Source organism: Amblyomma americanum, chromosome 3 (genome assembly GCF_052857255.1).
Source record: "Amblyomma americanum isolate KBUSLIRL-KWMA chromosome 3, ASM5285725v1, whole genome shotgun sequence".
Classification (NCBI taxonomy): domain Eukaryota; kingdom Metazoa; phylum Arthropoda; class Arachnida; order Ixodida; family Ixodidae; genus Amblyomma; species Amblyomma americanum.
In genome coordinates, this window is record NC_135499.1 from 222,772,574 (window position 1) to 222,800,511 (window position 27,938).

Here is a 27,938-nt window from a genome sequence, read left to right on the forward strand (position 1 = left end):
GTGCGGAACTGCTTTGAGCAGACGCTTTTCTGCCTCTCTCACGAATCGCACTACTGAAAGCTGCGCCCGTACTGTAAAATGCTGGCTCCTCTGCTGCCGCTTATCGGGGTTTTATGACCATTCAGGATCACCGGAAAAGCATGAGTTCTTTCAGGGATGCGTTCTGGGTGAGTTCATTTTCCGGAACACTTCTTCGTCTCCTTTCAATGGTAAGATCTGGCCGTTTTGATGTCAGGCGATATCAAAGGTTTGATCGCAGTCGCGCATGCTAAAACTGGACATAGTGTGTATCAGTTCTAGTACTATGTTGTTCATTTTCCGCTTGGAGCATGTGCCTGCATAACGCGCTGTCCCTTTCTCCCGCCGCTACCGTCAAATCGAATAAGCTACATCGGCCGTCGTGGCACTGCGAACAGTTCTTCGAACTATATATCGACCCAGAACCATGCCCAGAGCGAGCAGGAACCCTGTTATTTCTCCTGTTTCCGGTTTACTTGTGCGTGCATTCTGTGAACATCAGTAATGCGATGTGCTGCAGCGTAACGCTTGGCCCACGCACCAAATGTGTGGACGCGACTGTCACGAGTCAATGCGCTGGTGACCTCGTGAGCGTAGTACGTCCGTCTGTGAGCGGCCGCGCTGGACGCTGTCCAAGCTGGCTGTCTACTCGATCGCGGCAGGCTTTCGTTCGAAAAAGTGATGCCATTGCAGCCATTGCAGCTGTGCAGATGGTGTTCGGGCTACGGTAACTGCTGCGTGTGACCGGTCATCCAACCGTGTCCTCGGCGGGGTAGGAAGCGGACTCTCTTTTTCTGTCTCCCTGTGGCTGTTCGCCTCGACAGAAACCGGTCGTCGCCTCCTCTCACAGTCGGCCGCTCTTTATTTTAATTTCTCACGCGCAGCGTGAAAAATCGCGAAAACATTGGTCGAGCGAGGTTCGGCGCCATACTGCACGCCCCTGTCGTCGCAGCAGCAGCAGTAGGCGCACCGACCTCCCAAGGTACCCCCTGCGCGGTCCTTCGCGGGGGGTGCTCGAACCGCGAGGCCGGGTCCGATCGTCGGCCTCATTCTCGAATGACCACTTCGGAATGGTTGCTTCCTTTGCATTGGACTAATTGTTGAGCAGTCGCTTTTGCTAGCTAGCTGCCGCCAGTGTATTGCACGAGCGCATATTCATGCAGGCTCGTCGGTATGACATTTGAGGTCCTTGCGGCGCGACACAAGGGACGTCGATGCGGGAACATACATCTGTCGGCGACCGTAGCTGCTAAACGTTGTACGATGAAAATATATGTTCTGTCTTTCTCAGCGCTAAACTTTTTTTTTTTACTTTTGGATTCGTTATGCGTCCTAGCCTGCAAGTCCACCGAATGACACCCTCATGCATGCACCATACTCATGCCCACCAAGTAGCATTGAGTAGAGATTGGATTTTTCTGTTTTTAAGCAAAATAAACCAACAGTAGAACCCAAACGCATTTTTGCAATTCGGTTTTGTAATAAAAAAAAAATCAATATTCTTGACATCGTTTGCCCCGCAGCACGCCACAGCTAGCCAGCTATTGGTTACAGTTAATAGGTCACAAGAGAAAATTGATCAGGTGTGGCAACCAGAGATGCAGTGAGACACTGGGATCGTTGTATTAATATTGAGGCTGTACGTTTTGCAGCAATGCTCCATGGCCTCATAGATATACCAGCAGGTGTAGGCCGGGATGTTCTTGCCAAGCATCATACTTTTGTGTGACCACTTAACTCCCACACCAGTCCTCTTCCTGTGACTAAAGCATATACTTCTGCAAACACAGCTCTAAGTAAGAGCCCGAATTCGTGCATTAATTGATGATATGCACTTGTAAAGAAGCCAAGACAAAAGCTAAACATTCTTGTTGACCACACAAGGATATACCACATTTTCATCGAAAAAAAGCAATAATTTCTCCAGAAGTGTTAATGTTTGCAAAAAAAGAATGAAATTGTGAAATAAAGTGTGAAAAAAAAATGTTGAATTTAACTTGGGAAAGTATGTGTTGGGAGCTAACCGGTATACCATGTGGCGTTGCACGGCACGCTACTCGGGATGCTTTTTGTGTTTTCTCCATATAGGACTGCCACAGATGAAAACGAATGAAATGAGGGGCCTTTAGATTAAAAAAAACTCACTTTGTCATCTGTCTTAACCGCAGGTGCTCCCTGAAAGCGTGGCAATGCAGTCTAAACAAAACCCATATAGTATGCATCATGCACGTCCTGTTTTGTCTCTATTGGTAACGTCTTATTTACGTAAGTGTTCTCTCGGTATCCCATATGAAGAAACTTACCCAACAACATCCTAGCGTGTACCACTTTTGCTTTTCTCTTGAGAGTGCATGGGGCACAAGCCAGGACACTCGGTTGACCATTGCAAGACAGCCAACTAAAACAGTCATTCTCGCATACTCCCGAAATGGCGCTAAACCTGTCTTCTTTTCCCTTCTTGCATCTGCATCAAGTTTGCGCCTTGAAATATAGCTATGATCAATGTCTAACTCACCAACTTTCTGTTTCTTTATTTTAGCTCCGTCTTCTGGCTTGCTGCGAATGTGTCAAAACATTATGAATTTATCTGAGCCATGCCCTCCACTTTCTAATCTGCAGGGCCCTACAGGGTTTGAGGAGCTGCGTCGTCTTTTGAAGCAAGGGGCCGAGTTTTCTAAGGAAGTGGTCCACATCCTACAGGAGCGGTGAGGAAATTGGCAGGTGGTCTCTGCACAAAAGCTTTTACATCACTGTGTTACTGTAAAACATGTAGAGCAAAGGCTCTCTGACCACCAAGGTGAGGAAGAACACAAGTTAGGGTTCTGTTGTGACTTCACACCTTTTTTTGGAACACACTCTGCCTTCCCCTGGGGCAAAGAAATGGCAGCTCTACTGCATTCCTCACCTCACCACAGATGGCACTACTTGCGCTCCAGCATGATTTGGGACACTGACGCAGACATGTGGAGGGGCAACCGCCATGAGGTGATAGGAGAACTCAAAACAGAGGATAAATGACACCGCTGCAAGATTCCTGCAGCTGCATAATTCCTGTAGCTGTTGCTTATCACTGACATTTTATTCACTTTCTTGGATGCCTTTGTTGCATTCTCTCTGCAGGAAATACATGTGGTGCCAAATTCTGACTCAGGCATTTTTTCTGCTTGTTTATTTTGCCCCTGTTATCCACATGTTGCATTGTTATGGATGTATCTGTAATAGTTGGGTGACTTCAAAAAATAGTGCTTCCATGTAGGAGTTTGAAGTTACTCGCAATATGTAACAGACGCGAGTTCCATGCGGCAGTGTCAGTGCAAAATTTCAGTCTTCGTCTGCATGATCGTTTGTTTATGTAGCTACATATCTGTGTAATGAGTTATTACAGACATTGCTCATTGCTTGTATACGTGTAGTATATAGCTGTCTATGCCTTGGTTGGGTTAACTGTTGTAGTTGCCTAAATGCTGTTTTTAGTGTACTAGCACTATAACCCCCGGTATCAGATTTTGCCGATGTTTGTCTGTCCGAAGCCTCTGGCAGGTGGCAACCTACCCACCAGGTTGTGGGGAACTTGCCAGCATGCTTTATGGCCAACTATGCAAAATGCTACATGGCAAAGCACTTTATGGCCGCGAATGGGTTTTGAACCCACAGCGGCATGACCAGATCAGCTTTGCTGGCCACTGCATTAGATTACTACATCATAGCCGCAGCCAAACATTCCGCGTGTTTAACTGCCAGTCTCTCGCGCTGTGCTTTGGATGTCGTCGTCTTCATCAACTTCTCTTTGTATGCAACGGATCCAGAACACTCCGCTATCACATTGCCCTCTTAAACCGAACTTCGAACCAAAATCGAAACTGAAGTGAAAACCAAAAGTGAGTGCACCTAATTTGCATTTGGCCTAACCACGCTAAATCATTCCTCATTTTTTTTTACAAGGTCCTCTGCAGTAGGACAGACAGCTGTCGCAGTTAAACTGAGATGAAACACAAGTGAAGACAAGAAACACATGCACACATATGCAGGTCACTTCTAACAAGCACGTATGCACCTTATGCAGTATGCGCAGCAGTCATCTAAATAAGTCACTTTGTAATCAGACAGACTGATAGGCACATTGCGCATGCACTTACCAGAATCTTTTTGGATAAAGAATGCATGCACGAGGTCGCTAGCATGCATGCCCTTGTGATAAAACAAATCCCTTGGTGATTGAAGCACTTTTTGCTGCCCTTATTGACACTTTCTGCTGCCTCATCTCAGTAAGCAGCACTCTCTTCTGGAGTGTGAAACATAAATGAGCAATTTTCAAGCAGACTCACCTGTGTCATTGCAATGTACGGGATTCAACCATGGGCCACTAATGAGCTCGAGGTGACCTCTGCACTTTAATATGATTTTGGGCAAAGAGGGCTGTTCCTCCGTCCAGGTCAGAGCTGGAGGCAGCGCATGCCAAGGGCCTGGCCAAGCTGTCCCAGCGTCTTGCCAGGGCAGCTCGAGAAGCCATTGGGTCAGTACTCGTGCGTTGGCTCCTGTAGTGCGCAGCTCACCGCAGTGCTCTGTGTCGTTTACTGCAGCACCACTGCAGCGGCTTGGCAGGAAGTGGCCACACAGCTGGAGCGAGAAGCCCAGCTGCACAGGTGAGCCTGTTACCAGCTCTTGTTCGTACTGCTACTTGACCTGCATGCACACTGCGTTTGCCCATAGGCATTGGTTGCACCCATGCCCTCTAAGGAGCAGTTGCCTTGGCCAGGTGCGGCATTGATCTGCATGGCCATTAAGGGCTCACTTGGTTGTATACGCAGTAGGCATCTCAATGCATGCTCATGCACCTGTGCTGTGACTTCCTTCCAAGGGCCCAGCATGAACAGTGCTCTCCTTTGCAAAGGAAATCCTCTCAAGCAGCACTGTACAGGTGCCTAGCTCCCCAAAGTTCGAGGCCTGGAATTCCATTCTGACCTCTCTCCTGCCTCATATACCAAGACTGTGCAAACTTGACATCCACTGCACTGCAGCACTAGCAAGGATCAGAGACAGTTAAGAAGTGGCACTTGTCTTTCTGAAGTTACACGTCATGAATTCTGTGATGGCATATATAGAGCTTAGCAGTGAGTAAGGCTGTCCTTATTTCTTTGAGTGCCACAACTGCAGACGGGGCGGTTCTCAGTGAGGAATTCAAACACTGCACACATAAGCTGGGGAACTTGGCATGTGTGCATCTAAGAATGAAGCGGAGGCTGTACTTCTCGACGATGAATGGCCATGGCAGCTGAAAGACTCGCTATGATGGGAATTTTGCCAGCCACGTGGTAATACTTTGTGAGAAGCACTCATGGGCACTGCAGTGCAGCCAGAACTCTGCAAAATGCCTACATTGGGCATTCTTGCCACAACACTTTTTTTTACTCATGCAAAATTTATTCGCAACACTGTTTATTAAATTGGGCACCACTCATTGGAAAGGTTGACATGCAGGCACTACGTGCTCTGGCTGTAGCACAGAGAGGCGGAAACATGTTGGCATCTGAACAACAAATCAAATATCAGAGTGCAGATTAGTTGCTTGTGAGGTAAAACAGTTGGCTGGAACGCACTGGGAACTGTTGAACATCAAAAAAAAATTAAGGTCTAATCCATGCTGGCTGGGTTACCCCACTGCAGGAATGCATGCGTGCTATTCAATGTTTTGTACTTATTCATGCAAAAAAAAAGGTCACTAAAGAAACCTTTATGCACCGTATTTGTTACGTCACTTGTAAGCACCCATGTGACAGCAGTAATGACAACATGTGCCACATGTCTACATAGGAGCCTTGCCTGTTCTTAGCACAAGCATTTGTTTTTAATTTCATTTATTACTTACCAACAGCTTCACAAGTTCCAGATGAGGTCAGTCTGGCATATTCAAGGAACGGGGACGCCAACACTAGTACAAGCATAGTATCTATATATTTTATGCACGTGACGAGCCAACCAGACACACAAAAACTATCACACACGAAGAGAAAAAAACATGGACACTACGAGCAAGGGAAGTGTTTTCCTAATATGCATGAAAGTGCTGGAGTTGCCTTTTGTTGGTCAGATGAATCGACTGGTGGGCAAGTTGGTTCATGACTTCTCGAAACAAAGTGCATGATATGGTACACAGGACAAAAGAAACAAACATAGCTATGGCTGTTGGTCAACGGGGGAGGTGCTGCACATGCAGGAGCCTGTCACGCGGCCTGTCGGAGGGTGTGTGTGGTCCCCTCCGGGTGTCGCACGAGGCGCAGGCCGGCCGGCGCAAGGCCCTGGAGGCAGCTGTGGAGCGGAGGGCTCGTGCAGTACGTGAGCGCAGGGCCCTCCAGGAGCGCAGCAAGCGGCATGCCCACCAGTGTGCGCGGACCAACGAGCACGCCCAGGGCCGTGCACTGGAGCCCCGCTCTCAGCGCGGTGGCATGCGGCTGCTTGCTGAGCGGGATGCGCAGGCCAAGCTGGAAAGCAAGCGGCGCAAGGCGGAGGCTGCGCTGGCCAAGGCCGAGGGCGAGTACTACGGGGCGTGTGTGTCAGCCGAGCAGGCCCGCCAGGAGTGGGAGACTCTCCTTTTCCAGACTGCTGGCTGGCTGCAGGCGCTTGAGCAGGAGCGCCTCGAGGCCCTGCATGCGGCCCTGGCACGCTATGCCCAGCACCTGGCGCACATGGCCCCTCAGGTGCAACAGGTACAGCTTGCCCTTTGTTTGTAAGACACTGCCACAGTCACCTCTGTGTCCTGTCTTTCCTTCGTTCTTAGTCCATTTACCTACTCGACTGACAGTTTGTGCTTTTGTTCTCTGCAGTGCGCTGATTGTGTCCAGGCGCAGACGGCACAGGTGGATGCCAAGCAAGACATTGAAGAAGCCGTGCACCTCAGAGGCACGGCTCCGAATGTCCCCGAGCAGCTCCTGCCTGATTTTTATGTAAGTTACAGCAGCCTATTTTCTGTGTGCCATATGCACTGGTCAACATTATGCAGGCAGAAGACCTGTCAAGTCCCATGCAGCCCCAGAGGCGCAAGGAGGCCCTGGAGAGGCTGTTGCAGCTGCTGCAGAAGGACCTCGACACAGAGCGGCGGGGAAAGCAAGGTCTCTGTCACATACTTGCTCACATATGCCTCCATGCAGGCTTTCACTTATATCTGGCTGTCTCCCTCGGGAGACTCCTTTACTTCTGGCATACCCTCACAGCACAGTATCCCCTGCTTATCAGTTGGTGCATGAAGCAATTTCTTTTTTTCTCAAATGGCTAGGTGCTACATATTTCACAGAGGAATGGCCATGGGACCTATGTTGTGTGCCCGCAAGGCCCATCTTTGGGTTGTGGGTTTTATAAGTCTAAAAGCCTTCTCTAATTCTCTGAGCTGATCTGTTGAAGATACTCACTAAAGTAATGATTGAGCTTTATAAGGGCTTGGGCTACGCAACACCCGCACCCAGCTAGCCAAAACCCAGAGAGACGCTGCATACCTTCCCCACTTCGCAGTGTATGAAGGACACTGCTGTGTATTCGTTGCCTCACGGGCATGATGCTGAGAAGGCTTCAGGCGGGAAAAATCAACAAACAATCTCCACTATATCAAGCACCAGCCAATTGTGGCTTGCCAGTCACAATACCAATATAGTGGTAGGATTTTAATGTAGTTAAACCAAGTAGACATGCACAAGCATGCGTTTAGCCTGTTTGGCTCATGGTTTTGCTTTGCTGGATCATCGGCATGTCTGGCGACGATTTTAGACTCAGGTTAAGCTCTGGTAGAGGTTAAGCCAGTCTGATCTGTCCGCGCCGCAGGTAGAAGTTGCTGTTTGGGTAACAGCTCATCACAGTGACAACGAAATGTCTTGGCAAGTCCAGCTTCACTTTTAAACATTTAAATTAATTTTTATAGCTATATATTTGTCGAAAGTCATAGTTGATAGGTGCCTTCAGCACCTGAAGGGTAAATTAATCCTCTTTTGACATAAAAGAGTATGGATGGCAAATTTCTGGTTGTATGTTTTCTTTTTTGCTTGGTGTGTAAGACATTATATAGAGTATATTTGCCATATCATGGAATTTGCCTACTCTGTTAAATGGTTTATAACTCTATTTCTTATCTCAGAGATATGCTGTTTTTGTTTCGGGACAAAAACTGAAATTTAATTACTGCTTCGTTACTTTAAAGCTCTACAACCTCAAGTCAGTCTGCCAGAAGAGCTACAATAGAACAAACATAGAATCAGCAATATTATTGCTCTTTCTATGTGCCGCATATGGTCCAAACTGAACTTTTGTGTCACATGATGTCACTGTTTGGCTGGTGAAAACATGAGAGAAGAAATTAATTTATGCATTATTTGTCGGCATAGGCGAATTTTACGTGTTCAGCAATGTTTACTGTCTTGCACATTATTACAAAGAAGGAATGTACAATTTAAAATTTGTCTCTCCCAACCTAGGCTTATGGACTGAACTTGACCATTACATGCATGGAAATATGTAGTTGCAGCGAAGCTGAGTGAGCTGTGTTCGTGATGGGGCATTGTCTGCTTTCTTTATTGTGCAGGTGTGGAGTCCTTGGCTCAAGCTTTCAGAGAGAGCCCTCGTTTTGGTGACGAAGAGGCACAGCTGCGTGTCCAGGAGAAGCTCCAGCAGGTTTGTGTAATTGATGCTGCAGTGGGTGCGGGACCTGATGAACTGCAGGATATGTGTTCAGATTTATATAGCTGGACGTATCGGTGATGGAATTTTCACCAATAGTCCATCTTATCTGAAGAAATGCAACATCAGCTTAACGTTGAATGAAACAGTGTTGTAGAGTCAAAAAATAAAATTACGGAGGGCACTTAAGACTACCTACGTGCTGTGAATGCGAAAGCATGCTCGCGGCGTGTTCGGCTGCAGCGATGGTATACTACTCTAATGCAGTGGCCAGCGATCCTGATCTGTTCGCGCCGCCTGAATGGAAGCTGATGAAGACGACAGTACCCAAACCCATCGCGAGAGACTGACAGTTTAGCACGTGGGGTGTTCTACTGCAGCGATAGCGCAGTGCTCTAATGAAGTGGCCAGCGAAGGTGATCTGTTCACACTGGCCGGGGTTCGAAACCCATTTCAAGAGAAATTTAAGAAATTTTATTTTTATTTCTTTCCTGATGAAGTCCTGTGGTTTTTCGGACCGTCTGGCATGGACAACAACAACACCGGATTGTCCGTCTCATGAGCCATATAATGCATTCGCATTTATAAAAGCTTTACATGAAACCACCTTGACTAAAGCCACGAAACCCCTGGCTTCCACACGCTGTTAATTCTCTCTCGTGACCAGATGTAACTTTTACTTGAAGGGCCTACAAAATTGGTTTTAAAAGCAGCTGTCAAATGTGTGCATTATGTAGAGCAAAGGCCTTTCTTTGAGTATGCATGCCGCGTACAAGTCTTCAAAAGTAAACTGACAATTTACAAATAGCTTACAAGCTATTTGTAAATTGTCGGTTCACTTTTACAAGCGGTGTGGGACTGGGAATTTACAAAACTCCCAGTCCCGCACATTGCAACGAGCACCAGTGCCGGTCTTTGGCTCAAATCCTGCCTTGAAACTGCATTGCTTTCTTGCACATTCTTACACCGTGCTTTCTTGGCTTCAATTGTAAAGGGACTGTAAATGACCCACAATTACCACAAGCACATTTTTGGATAAAGTAGGCGGGGGTGCGGCTAGCTGGAGATGGTGCTGCATGGCTTCCTTCCAGTCACCCCTCTATTCTTCTGCCCGAGGCCAAAAAAAAAATGTAAACAACCGAGCCAATGGCGTGGAGTAGGGTCTTGGCCTGTATTCTGTATTTTTTTTCTGGCTCCCTCAACTGTATGCGTTGAGATGGCAGTGCGGGACGGGCAACTTTATTTTTATTTGTTTTTCTTGCCCATGGTGCTCTTTGTACTTGTTGAGAGAGAAAAGAAAGATGACCATTTTCTACCCTCGGTATCTTTGGTGCTACATAAGCTAGATTGAACATTTTTGTGGGAGGATGACGGGTGATTCAGTATTAGCTAGTCTTTCACTTTCCTTACCCTCATTGCTGACCAATCTCAGGGAGCCTATAATGGCCAGCGAGCTGTGGCATGCATGTAATGTATACCGACCCTGACAGTGTTTAAAAAAAATTTTCAAAAAGGAATCTGGGGCACTTTCACTGGATTTCTCTTTTTTTTTGTTTAAGCAAGAAAGTCTAACCGCTGTAAATACCCCGTGTTCAGTTTGGCTTAAGCAGTAAGCAGTATACAGTATTTTCCAGTGATTGAGCATAAGGTGGGCAAATCAAATAAGGAAATTTCTGGTGGTATTGTGGCTGCAGCTGACACAGGACAGAGTTGATTGGGAGGATATGGGGTAGGCCTTCGTCCTGCAGTAAACGGTAATGACCCTGAATAGGCTTTGAAAAAAACAAAGAGCGACAACCTTTTGCCGACAACTTCCGGCGTACGCCGTGTTCTTCCTAATGCATTAGTATGCATTGTAGAACAGTTCAGTACTGCAAGCATCCTGCAAGAAGTGAAAGAATTAAAATGCGAAACAGGAGGTGCCAACTCACCGCTAAGTGAGCAAGTTAGAAAGAAAAGAGGGGCATGCGGCAACCTTGTCGCTACTTGCCGACAAACCCACCTAGCGACCGATCTAGGGACGTTAGTAAATGAACTTTGGGTCGGTTGATGATGACGATCCATGCCAATCACTTGCAGGCATTCCGCATGGAGTGAAACATGCTGCATTCAGGGGCAACAATTTTAGGAGGCTTTTACTTTCATTATTTGCCACTGTTGACTGCATAAGTGTATGATCATCAGGTGCACAGATATAGCTTAGCATGGTTATATAGCTTAGTGGTGCTTGTCCCATCCTATTCTCTTGTTCTTTGTCTTTACCTCCATTTTCGAAGTACGGTATGCGCAAATATAAATAGAAAAATCTAAGCCTATGTTGAAATTCCTTTGAAGCAGCATTTTTGTAAATCGTTTAGGACTTGGGACTTACAAATGAGGGTGATGTTTCTGTAGCATATTTGATAAACCTACACAATGAAGCACTCTGAGGCCACCCTCAAAACTGAATGCAGCCTTAGCAAGCACCTGAATGGGCCAGAAAGCACCAGCTGAAATGCAGCAGCATCAGGATTGTTTCAAAGCCATGAGGCACTACGCTGGATTATGAAGAAGGTATACTGCACTCGAGAGACAAAGAAATTGTGACATGTTATTTTTTTTTCATCCTGTTTCTCTTTACCGTTGTGGCTTTTTTTTTTTTCTGCCATAACACGCAGATTGCATCTTGTCCATCTGTCAGCCTTGCGCTGCATCATACACAGGTGTTCATCAGAGAATGCAGTGCCTTCTGTGCAGTTTCAGCACTCCAGAAATCGAAACTTGAAAATAAGCTGGGCGAAGCATGTAATCGGTACTGAATTTAGGGAACGAAGCATATTTTTCTCCTTTGTTCTTTTGTCCGGATGGTGTGTAATGAACAGCAGAGCATGGAAGAACTTTTACCTTGAAAAGTGAAGCTGTCGTTATGGTGGAATTTGCATGTTATTCTCCATTATATTTGGATGCATGCATGAAGATGCCTGTTGGCCACCATCATACATGAAAGTGCTTTCTTTTTGCTCCTAGCTGTCATACACAATTACTGTATGGGAAATATGCCATGTGGACAAACTGTGGGAAAGAAATTCAGTGGGGTGCCCATCTGGTCACATCCTCGAGATGAAATGCTGCGGCTATGCCATTTATCTCGTAGAGGGAGAGGCTGCTTTTCCTTCCTTGTTTCAATTTGTCACCGACGCCGTGTCAATGTGCAGCTGCGGCAGAGCCTAGCATTTCTGGAGGCCTCCCGCCACAAGGTGCAGTGCTGCCTCGCAGGCCTGGAGGGCCAGCCGCGGCCCCCACACCCCCTGGCTCCACATCTAGAGCAGCGCAGGGACCGACAGGCAAGTGACATCGAATTGGTTGCCCACAGTGTCGCTTTACTACAGCCATTTTCAAGCATTGTGTCCCTGTGCCCCCCTCTGTTCAGCTGTGGGGGTGGTGTTGTCCACATTGCAGTTGTCCGTGCTGCATGCAACCTGAACTGCCCAGCTCATTGTCCAGAGTTTGCGCTATAGAGACACTGAGAAGAAGCTGCACAACTGTCAGTATTTACATGCAAGCTGTTGGTTCGAGTTGATAGAATAACGGCTTCGCTGAGTGTTATGATGCCAGTAACTGAGCAGTCAGCCTCAGCCATTGACAGGCAGAGCAGACGCTGACCCGTGCTCTGCTGCTGCTTAGGGCCTGGCACAGACGGTGCTCAAGATCCCCCCCTGGCTCCAGCGGCGTTCGTCCAGTGTTGAGGACACCGAGGCATGGGACCGTGGTGCAGCAGATGGGGGCACCGAGGCCCCTGTTGCCTGCTCCACGGAATCAGAACAGCAGCTCGAGGAAGAGGAGGAGGAGGAGCAGACCTATGAAAATGTGCTGCCCTCACGGTGCCGAGCCCTGTACGACTATCAGGCCTCCATGGATGACGAACTCAGCCTCTGCTCAGGTGCACTTCTCCTTCAGCTCGCCTGCTAATCTGTCACAGCTCCCGGGTGTTGATTTTCCTTCTTGGCAACTTTTTGTGGGAATGTGAGCATGTTGCCAAATGGGGGCAGACATTTCTTGTTGGCCTTTTGCAGCTGGTTTACTGAACCTTGAGCACACATGTCGCATCCATTAGACATTAGTTGACATCTTTTAGCCTGACTTTAGCATACCAAATAAAGAGATCAAGTTGCTCCTGAATGTACTAGTTTAGAACTTTCGCCCGAAGTACGTATTTGTGTAACGGTACTTATTGACAAGCAAACCCACTTGCCACATTGTGCCATCCCCACAGCAACTGTAGCGCCCCACAGCACGCAAGCAGCATTCTCACACATTTCTCTGAAGGGAAAGTGTTGGAAAAAAAGTGTAGTGTGTGACATGCTGTGCTGAGAAAAAGTGTCAAATTGTTGTCCATTACAGTTTGGTTCTGCCACCACGTCATGTTTAAAGGTTCTGTTCTGCACACGTCTCATACATTACTGCAAGAATGCATTGGCAGTGACTAGACAAGTGAAGAAAAAACATCCATGGCAAATGAGATTCCGTGACAGATGTTTGATACCTTCCTTCGTTTCCCTGACCTGCAAGGATCACGGAAAGGGGAGATGCGGTGCTATGGAAATGGCTTGTGTCACCATTTTTATGTTTTCTTCTTTTTTGCCCACCTCAGGAAGCCAAGCGCAAAGTAGGAAGTTGCCACACTCCTCTTCTCTCATATCCTTAAACCTTTGTGGCATCTTTCAGCCAATGGTGTAACACCACACACAGCTTGAAGTCGCGAAAATGCCTGAGAACACTCTGGATCAGATCAGAAAAGAAGCATGCTTCCAACAGCACTTTGGATTACAGGCGCGAAAACAGACAGACCACAAGGTAGATAAACGGGACGGAGCACTTATGCTTGTACGCTTTTGCTGTCTCTCTCTGTTGTAAAGAGGGATGCAGCTTTCAGAAAAAAAAATTTTTTTTTGAAATGTATTTGCATGAAATTTTTTGAGCACGTTAGATATAATTGTGTGACTACTCTCACAAAATTCACTGCTATATCTCCAGGAAATTGTTTTATAATGCCTATTTTCCCTCTGAATCTTGTGAAAAGGCTGCAGAGTTAGAAAATGTGGTAGAAGGCTGGTTCAACATTCATTGCATTCACGCATGTCAAGATGACCTTAGAATTTTTTTTCGTTAAGCACAAACTTTGGTTTTTGAATTTATGCGATGCCGTGTTTGTTGACATAGCTAGAGTCAGAAGAAAGTTTTATACAAGAAGTTTAAAATTTTGAAATTTGAAAAACAAAGAATGTCTTGACCTGCACTAAGGTCCTACGAGTGGAACAAAATAAAATAAACAAAATAAACTATATTTACATGCCCTACCTCGCAGATTAAAGAGAGTGGGGGCTAGGCACAGTGTGGACGTTCTTTTCTGAGCCCCTAATAGCCAAGAAAAATTGGGGGTGGCCATTCAAAGGAAGCGTGAAGGACAGTAATAGGAACAGGTGTAATATTAATCACGTAAATGAGTATGTTCCATGCCAGATGGATGTGGTGTACCAAATTGCTCTTTCATGTGGCCTCACATACATAGGCCCGACAAGATGGTGTATTAATATCAGGCTTATGGAGCATTTTAATCCTTTGGAAAAGAAAGCCACTAATCTAGGCAAGCATTGCTTTACATGTAAATGCATTCCATTCTTTGTAGACACAGAAGTGGTGTTTGTGCATAATGACCAGTGCATAAGGTAGGCATTCTGGAGCTGAGGCATTGCACATCATCAGGAAGATGAATGGGTGTGTTAGCGCACCTTCTGTAACATTATCAGCCAGGGAAATGAGGCTGCTGCACAATGGATAACAGCTCTGCGTACACACTTGTGCCTTTGAAGTGGTTTTGATTGTGGTAAACACATCTGGGTTTGATGCATGTGTGCAGTTATGGTTAGTGTATAAATTGACATGTGTATTCCAATCAGAGATAGTTGTAAGTTCAGCACAGTCTGATTCTTCCTTTTTGTTTTTGTCTTCGTCCTGTACTGCTGGTGCATAATAATAAAGGTCCCTGCTTGACTGGTCAGCACTGAAAAAAATTCAGTACTTCTGCACTTTAATAGCTAGCATCATCACCTCATGCACCACAGCACTTCAAAAATATACTGGCTTTCACATTCTCCTCTGAACGGTACCCGGTAATTGATGTTGAGTTTGAGAACTTTTGTTTAAATGCGTCTCTGTGGTCTGCGCAGCGCCGCCACGTTTAGCCTGTGTGACAAAACAATGTCTGTCTTGGATTCCACCCACAACCGAGCACTTTTTGCCTAGTGGTTTGTCTCTGATGATGCACACAGTGATGCTGGCTCATCAAACGTGTGCAGGTGACCTGGTGACTGTGCACAGCCGTGCTGAGGAGGGCTGGTGGCACGGAGAGAAAGATGGCCACTGGGGAGTCTTCCCTGCCAGCTACGTCCAAGAGCTGGGCCCTGAACCTGGATAGACATCTCTTCTTGTGCGCAGCCAGTCACGCTCATCACTGCAGTTGGTCATTTTGTGATAGCTGTGCAGTGTGCACAGTGTGTTATGGTTCACGCGATGAACAAGTGTTTTTCTTTTTCCATTTTGTTGGAGCAATAGTGGTGCAGATTGAGGTTGATAAAGGAATATCGTGTGTTCTACGCAATTTTTTCAGCTCCCCTGGTCCATGTGTCAAAAGGTCTTTATCTTCTGGGACTGGAACTGAGCGAGTAGCAGGTGTGACACCAAGTTCTGTGTTCTCAACTTGACCATTGCATAATCTGCACTTCCATGATGATCATCTCCCTGTCACTAATTGCACCTTATTTTTTTTAGGGGGCAAGCTTACAGCACTGGCCCATCTAATATAAATGGGGCATGTTGGAATATTATTGCTGCTATACTAGAAACCCTGGAGCAGGAAATTTTCTTAATTAGAAGGGCAATTCTAGTGATGTATGAAACCAAAGTTCTGATTTAGACCCGTAATACCTTGTATGAATTTATTAAAGAGCACAGAAGTTTAGGCTTTATTTTTTTAGGCTTTAGCTCTGTAACAACAAATATCAGTGCAGTCGACCAATGCATTTATGTTGTGTTGGCACATGATAGCCTTAGATGCTTATGTGCCACTAAACCCAACACAACACACACAAAGCATTTATGGAACCCATGTAAATCTGTTCAGCTTATCAGCAGCAGCATCAGTGGCGGATCCAGGGGGGCGGTCGCCTCCCCCCCATACTACTCTGATCCCCCTTCCACCACCCTCCCCTTGTTTTGGCAAGTCTCCAGTCCCCCCTGAGGGGACGTCGCACAACCGAACAACCGGGTAAGTTCACCATGCGTGTTGTCAGGCCTACGAAGGGCACTGGGTGCCTTCAGTATTTTTTTTCTTTGCCTTTTTTGCTGGCAGGAGCAGAGGGATTTAGAGATGAACTGCCTTGAACAACGACTCACGAAGGGCAAGTTGGCGTTTTGGAACAACCAAACAGATGATTCCTCTAAAGCAGGGAAAGCAGTTGTTCCTGCTCCGTTTGTTAGTCCAGAAGAATGCATTTATAAGCTACTCGGGTCTGCATCCGGTTCTTTCACAAAATTCTCCTGTGACGTTGCCCGAAGGAGGGGGTCCCTGGCTGTAGGTCTCTCACGGCCGCTACCCGTTTTGCATGTTCTAATACTTGCTACTGAGTTGGCAAGTTGCTCTTTTGCGGTATTAGCATGTACTATGGTTCCAAGATTAATTGCCGATGCTCGAAGTGTTTTTTTGTTTTGTTGTGGGGAAATGTCTAAAGGCACCACTTACTGGCTTAATTTCTGTTCGCCTTGGAGTCTCTGAGCTTATATCAGAATGGCTTGTCTGCGATTATGCGTGATCACAATAGGCAGTTGTGCAAATTAACCATTTTAGCCGTGTTGGGAAACGAGAACATTTTTGCAAGGACCGAGGGCATGTCTCAACGGAAAGGGAAATGACAGGGCTTGCAAAGCGGCGACACAAAATAGCAGTAGTGGACTGGTTGGGAAGAAGTGTTTTCTAATCTAATATTGCTTAACTTCCAAACCGCATCAGGTAGAACTGATTTAATGGGCTATTAGATGTGCTCAGCTAAGGCAGGGAGACTGCGATTAAAAGGTGATTTTGGCTGGTCCAGCAGCTGATTTTATCACACTTCTCTGTGAGTCACTTTTAAATTGTTTTCTCTTTAATGTGTCTTTCGCGTTCCAAACAAAGAACTCGTCTTTTGATTAAAGTTGTCCTCGAGTAACGCGACTCGTGAACTACGAAATTGGAAGACATCATCATACCCTATCATCAATCTAATCCACTTAACACGATGCCGAGGAAAAGTCCATTGCATCCAGTACCAATTAACTGTGTTAAGGCAGAGACTTGGGCAAGTTCGTACGTGTTTGAGAATAGAAAACACAGTGCAACACGTGGGACAACCAAGAAACATACTTGTGTCCTGCATGTTGTGCTGTGTTTCCTACTCTCCTGCACCAACTTGCCTAGCAGTTTTCCACTAGGATGGACCTCTACACTGCAGCGATAATGCTAGACATAACAGTTCATGTTCAAATTCTACTATTCCAAAGAAAGTACTGTTTAGAACTCTAAGGAATTGCAAACAAGCACGTTGTCTGTAACCAATTTTATTGTAACCAATTTTGTAACTTGTCAAGTGATAACGCATGGTGCATGACTTCCTCCATGTGGTGCAGAGGCTGAGTGGAACGGTCCTGGCATTCGAATTTTCTGGGAGCTTCAGCAACAGACGTTATCTACCCCAAGGTCATAGATGGAACAAAATTTAAAAGCAGTGGAGAAAATGCTGAAGGTTGGGTAGGATGTCTACGTGCGTATGCAGGTGTGGCCAGCACAGAGGAAACTGTAGGGTGGGAGGGAAAGGCGGTTTATTTGATCGGGATTGGACCCTGTGACTATGGAGTGGGAACTCCAGATCAGTCCCGAGATTCGTCCCGAGGACGACTAAGTCCACAAGAGTGCCCTCGGCTAGACGGTTGGTCAATATATTATCCTATATGTGTCTTCTGTCACTTAACAGGAAAACAGATGTGGCTGCGAGAGATCACAGCCCTAGCCGCCCCAGGGTCAATAAAACCTTAGCAGAGTTGAGCTCCAAGCAACATAGGAAGCAAAAGCCAAGGACCTCCTCCGGGCCTCGTAAAGTAGCGTTCGCTTTCTGAGCAACAATGAGCATCGACTTGCAGCCTCTAATCTCTCCAGGAACTTAAGTGGCCTCGAATGGCTATGGCTCGGCGCCAACAAATCCGAGAATGGTAAGCGGACCTCCATCCCTTCAAGGCAACCACAATGTGGGTAATGAATACTTTTTCCCGAATGGCCAGTTGTGCTTTCTGGTAGCAAATTTGTGACCACACACTGGGTACTATCATATTTGTTAGGGTGGGATGTCTAAAAAAATTGAAAAACAATAAGCCCAGTGGGAACATATACTTTAACACGTCTTGATGGGGTAGTAGTCTTCACTTTTGGGTTCCCTCTGTACGGAAGTGACATATGTGATGCGGCTTTGGAAGATCCTCACGAAAGCGCTTTGATCGGTCCTGCATTTAGAAAAGGCCGTAGTTAAAGGTATGTTAGATGAATCCGGTACATCCTCTTACAGAATACGCTGGGTGGTTTCATGCAGCAGATCCATGCTATTACTTGACGACTGTGATTAAAGGATAATTTGTTTTTGTCTAGAAAGAAATGTCAGTACACATGCAAAAAAAAATTGATCTCTGAGACTGAAACAACTGCACCTATGCGTAGTTGTACTACTGTTATTAAACGAATTAAAATATATCGTGACAAGGTGTCTGAAAATTTTCATGATGCTTATAGGTTTTTTTATTTCTGAAATTTATTCTTTTTTCCAAAATTTGTGGAACTAGGCACGCACAAAAATATTTTACTAACTTTAGTGGTTTTTATCTGAGAAAAATGAAAGGAACTAGAACCGCCAGAACCTTAAGCTACGTTCTACGCAAAGTTATAGATTCAGCGATACAATGTTCAGCATGATATATCTTATAGATAAAAAATAATGCTGCGAGAACTGTAAGGAAACAGAACAGTTAGTTTAGATGTTGATCAATAAATATTCTGGCCTTTTTATAATCTGTTCATGTTTCTTACTTAACTTTATATAAATATTCAGCAGCATTTAAGGTATGTTGCACAATACTGACGGGATGCATATTTATCTAATAATTATGAACTGTAATAATAATAATGAACTTATGAACTGAAAAACAATGGAAGCACGTGAGCAAAGCATAAACACTTGGTTGCAGGAATGTCATGTCAGCTGTGCACGCACCCCCCCCCCCCCCATTCCACCCCCCAATATTGAGCTCCTGGATCCGCCCCTGAGCTGCATTACAGTAACCCCTGGAATATTGGGTTGTCCAGTAGCATGCAGACACTGTAAGCCAGTAGTGAGGCGAGCATAAATGCGGACTTTCATAATGAATATCTTTTCATAGTTTGTCTTGAGAAATTTTCTTGCATTGAGAGGCTAAATAATTGAGCATTACAGAGCTCTTTGTGCTGTGTAGTTTCACACGCTTTATCGCTTTTTCGATAAATCTCCATCACGAATGAAAGTGCAGCAACAGCCATTGGGATCCGGCACGCATTTGCATCGTAGTGCACTGTAGCTGAATACTATTTTGGTGGACTTCAGCTAACCCTGCTAAGAGTGCATTCAGATATGAACAGCCATTGGGATCCGGCACGCATTTGCATCATAGTGCACTGTAGCTGAATACTATTTTGGTGGACTTCAGCTAACCCTGCTAAGAGTGCATTCAGATATGAACACTCTGAATATATTGCTCATTGTGAGTCATGCACTGGAGAAACATGTAAGAGTCGCCACTGCAACTGGCCAGGGTTGGTCATTGCAGCTGACTTTGTGTTATAGTCACTACTTTGTAAATGAAAGTTTTGCAAAACAAACTTTGGATGCCAGTTGTGCCTGCTTTAATGCTGCAACGTGTTGTTTATATCATTTTTATACCTATTTTTGGTGTACAGCCTGTGGTAAAGACACTCTGCATTTTTTTAAGTTTGCAGTTTGGGCTACACGAGGTTCCCGAATTGAAATTTTGCTGCAAGATCTTTTCTTTTCCAACTGCAAAAACAGCTTTCCATCCTAGCGCAGCGACTGTCTGATCAGAGTATACCTGTGCTTTGGAAACCAAAAAGAAAAAAATTGTTTCCTCAGCTATTCAAGGACCTGTTTTAAAACTTTCATCTGATCAGTGGAATATTCAAACCCTGGTGGCATTTCTCAAAAAGCTGCCAGTGATCACAGCTTTGAAACCATGCTTTGACCTCGACAGAAACTGGCGAGGAAGTGAGCACTGTCATTGGAAGTGGTGTATTTTGTGCCTTCTACAGTATGCCAGCTCTTCTACAGAGAACACAAGGTATCCTGTATCAGTCAGCACAAATTTGGAGGTTAATTATTGTATGTTGTGCAGTAAATCAGTTAAAGTTTCAAATATTTATGCGTCTACCTGGGCAGATAACCTACCCGCAAAAGTGGTGCTTAGTAGCTAGCTATTGCAGTCAAGTCTATAACCCCCCTATATAAAATACCCAGTACGAGGTATGTAAGAAATTGAATTTTGACCACACAGCACTATTATGGTTTTGAAGGCCTTGAAGTTTTTTGTGACGATATAAATCTTCAAATTGCAGCTTCTGTTTTTCTAAGTTCATAGTTTCGCACTACACTGCCTATCTGGGGGAACTTATCATTCTGTTCTGAAAGGACAACACAGTACTTGTCGCGTTCGGGACCAAAATACCGAGAAATTCAACTGTGGACACAAGTTTTACAATTTTACCCATTTTCATACTGATAGTCAACGTATTCAAATGGTAATCAACCACTGAAGGCTGGTTTGGTTTACGAGGGTTTGACGTCCCAAAGCGACTCAGGCTATGAGAGACGCCGTAGTGAAGGGCTCCGGAAATTTCGACCGCCTGGGGTTCTTTAGTGTGCACCGACATCGCACAGTACATGGGCCTCTAGAATTTCACCTCCATCGAAATTCGACCGCCGCGGCCGGGATCGAACCCGCGTCTTTCGGGCCAGCAGCCGAGTGCCATAACCACTCAGCCACTGCGGCGGCTAAGTATGCCTTTCAAAGGGGCAAATTTTATATATAATTATCGTAAATTAGCAAATATATTCCTCAAATGGAATACTAGGGGCCTTTTGACTTGTCCATGACATGCAGAGTAGATGGTGCCTTGTAATTTCAGAACAGTAGTTTTCCTTGTTACATACTTTCCCTTTCCCCTTCATTGATTTATAACTAATCTATAACTGAATGAAAGTAGCAAAACCTGATAGCCCTAGGATACAGCAACCCTGAAAATTTCTAACTACACTGATGATTCAGGTTTGCACCTTTCAGCCTTGCCTCCCCCCGTTCAGTCATGGAATTCCCTTTTTACAGTAGGGTTCCAAGCTGTGCTTCCTCTTGGTGTGTGTTTGCCTGCTGTTGCACAGTGAAAATCCAGAACTACTTTTTATTGCCTTGACAATCATGTACATGCACGTCTCTTGTGATACCTTGTTTCTGAGCTGTCAGCAGCGCCACGCTTCTTGCACCTAGGAGCTGTTTCAATATGCTTGCTTTGCAAATAAAACAAGACAGACTCATTGGCTGTCTATATTTGAGTCGAATGGACATGCACTCCATAGCACCAGGAGCTTGCAGCTCATCCGGTGCTGCCAGCCAGCAGCAGGCTCCTGAATTGCTGCCGCAGGAGCTTCACAAAGCGGCTCAAATTGCGAGTCTGGTTCAGTTCCACGAGAAGTCCATCCAGGCTGTCCAGGGCAGGCTCACATTCAGAGGCTGCAATGGACCACATGTGCAACTGTGTTCAGAGAGCATCAAAAAAAAGCAATTGTGGTCTGCACTTGACGTGGTGCGGCAGCGTGTTGCAGATGCACAAACATAAATTTGCGCACTGTGATAGAGTTGATTACAATAATACCATATTTATGTGCATAATGCGCCCACTTTCTCTCTAGAAAGGTTGGCATAATTTGTAGGGAGAGTTTGGGGAAAAAAAGTGGACAGATTTTTTTGTGAGTCGAAATTTCTTATACATCCATCAAATTCCATTTATCAACAAAAGCACACAGTCAACTACGTTAGTGTCACTAATGTTTAGCATCATTCACTTTGAAAGGTGTTTGCTCCATCACAGCATGATCCAACAATTTTGTGATAGTCAACAGTACCGGCCAATCGTAGCGAGGTAAAGCAAACATGCTAAGCATTGGCCCCAAATGTCAGGTGCGCATTTTTTATGCAAGGCAGGGTGGTTATGAGAGTGTAATGCGCATGTTTAAGCAGTAGCTGTGGTGTGAGAAGGATTAGGCATTTTCGATCCCGATCATGAGCTCGCCAAATCAGAGCTTTGAAAGTCTTGCTTCCTCCAAAGCATTTCAGTGCACAGGATGTTTTATAGATTTCTGGTTAAACCCTTTGTACAGCAGTGGGACTTGTGTCCCACCTGCTGCAAGTGCCGGCAAACTGAAAACGATTCACCTAGGTACCATATTTTTGAGTACAGAGTACTACCAAACTATCAACCAAGCCATTCATATTTTGCTAATAGGCCTCCTTGGTGTTCTGTGCGTTTCTACAAGCGTGGCTATACAGTTCGGCGAGAAAAATTTCGGCAGGGGAAAAAAATGAAAAAATGTTGAGCGTTTCACAGCCTTTTCCATCAATAAACTGCCTCATAACACTTCCCGAAGCAATTTTCAACTCCTGTACAAGTAGGACACTTACAAAGGACTGAGGTAAGGATACATACTACATTTGAGGCCTTTTTATGAAGTCATTGGTGAAACTGTGCGCCACTTTTCTACAAAACTAGTAGTCAGAACGGCTTGAAAGTGATATCATTCAATTCCTAGAGTTATTCTGAGTGTAATTTTACCATTTGTATGTATGGAAGACATGCACACAGCTTGTGCCTTATACAGGGTTCTTATGCTCCTCTCCGATGCTCGAGCACGTACCAACTTTCTAAGCATACACAGCATTCGTACGCATACACAGACAGGTGTGAGCTTCCATTGATGGTACCACGTCCTCTGAATCCAAACTAGCCAATCTTATTGGTGTGACCAGCTTCACATGCCTTCATAGTTGCCTTCACTGTCGCGCCCCAGCAGAAGGCTGCAGCACCGATGCGGCTGCTGTCGGTCCAGCAGGGTCAGGCAGAGCCTGTAGCCATGACCTGCGAATACCACACGCATGGGCAGCACGTTTGTACATGTGCTAAAATCAAGCACTCATTTTCATACAGCTGCACAGGGCTATGAGTACACACTTTAGATGGCTTTAGTTATGAAGCTTTTTTTTTTTAATTTTCCTCTGTTGTGAGCTATACTGTGGCATATACTGCCTCAGAAACTCTATGTTGTATATCCCACCCTGCATGCAACTGGTGTGCAATCAAACGAGCATCTTTGTTACGCCAACACTAAAGGGGAATACTAAATCCAGCTAGAACAAGAGATTAGTGTTCCAGTGTTCCAAATATGCCGCTTTCACCAAGAAAGAGCTTTCAATAAGCCAGAATATCATCTAAAAGCGAAGCCCATAGCGATGCCCCTACATAATTCTGGCAACTGTGCTTGGCCAAGTGGACTCTCCACTAGCCATGACTGGCTCATGCTTCTAGTCGAGACACCACTCCACCAGGAAGTGCCAGCAAAACATGGAAGCAGGATAACGAATTCTGTTGAAAGATGGAATGTAATTCGAAATGAGCAACTCTTCGCACAACCTCAGGTTAGCCAGCATTCGAGAGCAGCAGCTTCAGAAGTGCCAGCCAGGCACAAGCTCTCGGGGGTCTTTTGCACTCTTTTGCGAAGATTGAGGGCACCATTAGCATGACAGATGGTACAGTGAGCATCATGAATGTGCCAATGCCATCTTTTGGTAAGTATTTGTGGGCCGTACAAATGGAGGAGGAAATCAAGACCTTCATTTCCGAGCTCCTAACCATTGCAGTTGACTTCTCCCGGAGAAAAAGAAAAATGAAAAATTTTGTTAATGCTCCCGAAGGGTAATCAGTCAGTCTAGTGCAGCTTACTGCTTCCATTGATTTTTCCCTTTAAAGGGCAGTGTGTGGCATTAAATAGTGCCACGGGTAACCTAAAAAACGTTACAGTGCCTCCAGCAGTAATGCGGAATGCACAGCAGACGGGACAATAAAATAAGGAGCCAACGCAAATAAGCACCAAAGGCAGGACACATGTAAACATTTTGAAAGCAAGAATGAGTTGTTTAAGTCATGCCAATCAATTGTGGAAGATAATATAAAAAGACATATGCTGTCAAGCATAAAACAAATATGTGGATTGGACTGAAAGTGCATTCTCTAGACTGCATGCTGCCTTCACTAAAGGTTTTGAGAGTGCAGTTACAGTTAAAGCAATTGCCCAAAACCCTGATCATGATATTGGAGCGATTATTGAAGCTGAGAAGCTTGTTCGCTTTGGTGACACTTGTGTGAGCATTCCATCTAGAGTTGAGTTAGACTGCTCTAGGGGGTTTTCATCGCTTTGTCTATAATGTACCTTGTCCCATTTCTATTTTTACTGCGACACCATTTGACTTAGCATCTGTCACAAAAGTCGCTGAATGGTTGAGAGAGGTCAAGTGCTTTGTCAAGTCGTCACAACCTGCCCACCATGGCAAGGGGCAATAAAATAAATGTGGCTAAATTCAATTCAGTTCCCACCTGCCCACTGCGGTGCAAAAATTCAAAACTGAAAAAACAAGAGGGCAACACGCCATCAGGAAAGGGCAAGACAAGCAGGTTGGAACAGGTTCTTGGCGAACTCGCTCAGTGCATGGCTTATGCATGTTGAGTATGGGGTGAAAGGATTGACACAGACACATAAACGTAGCAGCAACATTACTTTTACCACTGTCGCATTCCATTCTTAAGGTGACTTAAGCGTCCCCACAACTTTTTCTCTCCTTAAAAAGCAATTTTTCATAATGCTTAATGTGTGTTTTTGGTTTAGAAGTTCAATCAGCTGAAATAAGTGTTGTCATTGGTGCCAACCTCCCCAATTAGTGCTTGTGTCTGCTGTGGACCCGTCGCGATGGCTTAGTGGTTAGGGCACACAGCTACTGAGCCAGAGTACCCGGCTTCGAACCTGACCATGGCGGGCGCGTTTTAATGGAGGCAAAACGCAAAAGGTGCCTGTGTGCTGTGCTGTCAGTGCGTGTTAAAGATCCCCAGGTGGTCGAAATTATTCCGGAGCCCTCTACGACGGCACCTCTTTCTTTCACTCCCACCTTCCTCCCTTTCCTTATGGCGCGGTTCGAGTGTCCACTGAGATGTGAAACCAATTTTCAAAAAAAAAAACACAATTTTCTGCTTGGGATATAGTACACCAACCACCCCAGCTAAGTCCCAAGCAGAATGCGCTCACTAAAGGCCTCGTGTGCACCTGGCACTGCTGTGCCGGTCACGATGCATACCCGATTGGCTGGCTCGACATATGCACTTCAGACAGCAACTAACACCTCCCACAGTATCTGCCCTTTTAAATCTTTTAACCCTGCAGATACCTTTTTAAATGCCACTAAGAGCCATCTTCTGTAGTGAGGCTTTGCCAAAATGCACTGTCAATTCATTGTTTAGCAATGTGCTATAGCAGACCTGTGAATGGGCAAGATGTGTTCAAGCACTGTACGGTTAAGTATGTGCACCCTAGGTGTAAGTGAGCAACCACATCTTTATTGCAGTTGATGACAAGTCTGGATAAACCAAGCAAGTTAGGCCATATCCTCATTAGTGTAGGGCAGAGGCCATGAACAACCTTGCTAGCAATCAGCATTCACATGACATTAGGTTGCGCACCATTAGTAACAACTGAAGCACAACAATGCCAGCACATGAGCTACAATACATGTGGTGCGGCAGTAAAGTTAAAGTACTATCGGCGTCAAATGAAATGCGAACGGCGGAGCGCGTGGCAAGCGGTCAACCTCAGGCAGTCTGCCTGTCGTTATCAATTACAGGCGCGCTCTTCCGGTTTGCGATAGTTTTCTTTTGTTTTATTTGACTTTGGCTTCTTCGCTTTGCCGCTGGAGCGCCACATTCATGCTTTTCACCGATCACAACTTGCACAGCGTGGTTTCGCTGGCGGCAGCGAGTGAAGCGAGCGGTCCTATCTCCCTGGTCAACCTTTATTTTTTCGCAGAACAGGCGCTTATAGCACCACGATGATGGCAGAAAAATCGAAGCGCTGCAAGCCAGGGCTCTATCAGCGCCCGCTTTACATACGTGGGCGACAGCCGCTGCCGCCAGAGGAACTGCGCTGCGCCAGTGGCAAAGGGAGAGAACGAACTCAAGAGAAAACAAGCAAAAGTGTCGATAACCGGATGCGGGCGCCTATCGCTGCTAGCGACAGGCAGACGGCCTAAGCTGGACCATTCGCCACGCGTTCCGCTGTTCGCATTTCATTTGACGCCGATAGTACATGCTTCAGAAGAGGATTGGAAACTTGCATGCAGCACCTCCAAAACCCTTCATCAAGAACATTCATTGCTGCCTGCCACCAAATCTCAATGCAACACAAATGGACTTCAAAGGACATGTGCTCACATAGGAGCGTTGTAGTTGCTGATGCTAGGTTACCAGAATTAGCCACACAGTTAAGACCTGTAAGCACGCATGCTCATGTCAGGTTGATGTCTCACCAGGTACTGGTATCAGCTGCAATCCAGCCCATTTGGCTAATAGGTCCAGGGACTGCTTCAATTCTGCTGGTACCATTTGCAGCTGGCTGTAAAGGTGCAAGTCTGCACAACGGAAGAAAATACTGAAGAGCATGAAGAACTGTTCTTTTGTAGTCTTCGACGTTGCACAGCAACAAAACTGAAACTTGCGCGTTTTGCATTGGTAGCAATTGAAAAAAGGGGGCATGATGCAATAGCATGAACATTAGTCAGCACATAATACCGAGGAATAACACACAAATCACGATATGCTATAGGAAACGGCAAACGCATCGCACTGCCAAACAATCGGAGCAATTTCGTTTCTAAGCAATTGACAGGCAGGCTTACTCAGAGTGTGGAGTTCCAGACGCTCTCGCTTCCGGCTTGTGACGTCGGCGAGGGCAGACGACCGCTCATGGTCAGCCTTGTACCGTTCAGTGAGCTCCTGCTCGCGCTGCGAAAGCACCGCAATGTTTCGAAGTCCATCTTCAAGTCCTGCGCAGCAACGCCAAATGAGGCCTTGACACATGTGCTCCAACAAAGTGTATCCGAAAGTTCTGTCGTCAATTTTACCCATTTTCTTGCGGTCTAAGATACGACAGCGCATTTCTTGAAATACGCGCCATTAAAACGAGTCGTTCCATTCGATACAGTTGCAGCATACCTTCATCGAATTTCCGTCTGTCAAGCGCATGAACCTCGGCATCCTTGAGAAGTTTACGTACTGGGGAAAGCAAGCATAAATCAGTTTTAGTTGTCGCGAAACCCCGAATTCACATCCAAAGAGACTGCTTTACCGAACAACTGGCGTTGGAGCAACTCAGTTTTAAACTGTTGAGCAATTTCTCTTGTCTTGGGCACAAACTGCGCAAGTATTTTCGCAGGCCTTTCATTAACAGCCATTTCCGTCACACAAGAGCACAAAACCGTGTTTTGGTTTTGGCGGTTGGAAGGTTATAGCCGCGCTGCGGCACTGTCGTCGCTGTTGAAGGAAGACGTTTTTTTTTTTTTAAAGGAAATGGCGAATTGTATTAACAACTTACAGCCGGGTAAACCAAAATAAAGGGGATGCTCCTACCTTCCAGTGCTTGCCACTATGTCGTTTCAAAGAAGACGCTTCTGACATCTATCCATATGTTCATCGTTTATATTTTAGGGCGCCGATTTTGAACTACTGCACACTTTGGCACGTTGCATGTATGCGCGTATAAAACCGCGAACCTTGCGAGCTTCCGGACCAGCTTTGATATTTCTTGATGGCAGAATTCTTTCCAAGCAAGTCTATGCTGTCTATCCGCTTTTTTGCTGTAGTGGCCACCACGTGAGCTTCAGTTTACCTCTGCCACCTCTTAATTTTTCTACTGAAACAGGAAATATAAAGTCATTCAGATCACATTTTAGTGCGCGTTGTTCAAGCAGAAATTGAAATGGATGTGTTTTAAGTAAGTAAACTGACACAACAAACAGCC

The 27,938-nt window shown here is 45.6% G+C and overlaps 2 protein-coding genes across 4 annotated transcripts; one reads left to right on the forward strand and one right to left on the reverse strand.

Annotated features, from left to right (window-relative positions):
* The first annotated feature begins 11 nt into the window (after nucleotides 1–11).
* On the forward strand, nucleotides 12–21,380 carry Nost (Nostrin). 2 transcript variants are annotated; one of them, XR_013313467.1, is made up of 12 exons: nucleotides 12–167; nucleotides 2,638–2,723; nucleotides 4,451–4,531; nucleotides 4,599–4,661; nucleotides 6,233–6,722; nucleotides 6,840–6,959; nucleotides 7,016–7,124; nucleotides 8,582–8,670; nucleotides 11,871–11,999; nucleotides 12,340–12,595; nucleotides 15,012–19,330; nucleotides 19,435–21,380. XR_013313467.1 is itself a non-coding variant. In XM_077660162.1 (11 exons), exons 1-11 carry the CDS (start codon nucleotides 114–116, stop codon nucleotides 15,128–15,130), a joined length of 1,596 nt encoding a protein of 531 aa, XP_077516288.1. In that variant the 5' UTR covers nucleotides 12–113; the 3' UTR covers nucleotides 15,131–21,380. The 2 variants fall into 2 exon arrangements, 1 of the variants encoding a protein (XP_077516288.1); XM_077660162.1 differs by having other exon boundaries at nucleotides 15,012–21,380.
* On the reverse strand, nucleotides 21,216–27,428 carry LOC144126177 (kinetochore protein Spc25-like). Of its 2 annotated transcripts, XM_077660167.1 has the most exons (6): nucleotides 27,267–27,426; nucleotides 27,134–27,193; nucleotides 26,818–26,964; nucleotides 26,449–26,550; nucleotides 22,862–22,960; nucleotides 21,216–21,558 (listed from the first exon to the last, which is right to left on the reverse strand). In XM_077660167.1, the coding sequence occupies exons 1-6, from the start codon at nucleotides 27,370–27,372 to the stop codon at nucleotides 21,422–21,424; spliced, it is 651 nt and encodes a 216-aa protein (XP_077516293.1). In that variant the 5' UTR covers nucleotides 27,373–27,426; the 3' UTR covers nucleotides 21,216–21,421. The 2 variants fall into 2 exon arrangements, with proteins under 2 accessions (XP_077516293.1, XP_077516294.1); XM_077660168.1 differs by lacking the exon at nucleotides 26,449–26,550 and having other exon boundaries at nucleotides 27,267–27,428.
* Nucleotides 27,429–27,938: the final 510 nt, after the last annotated feature.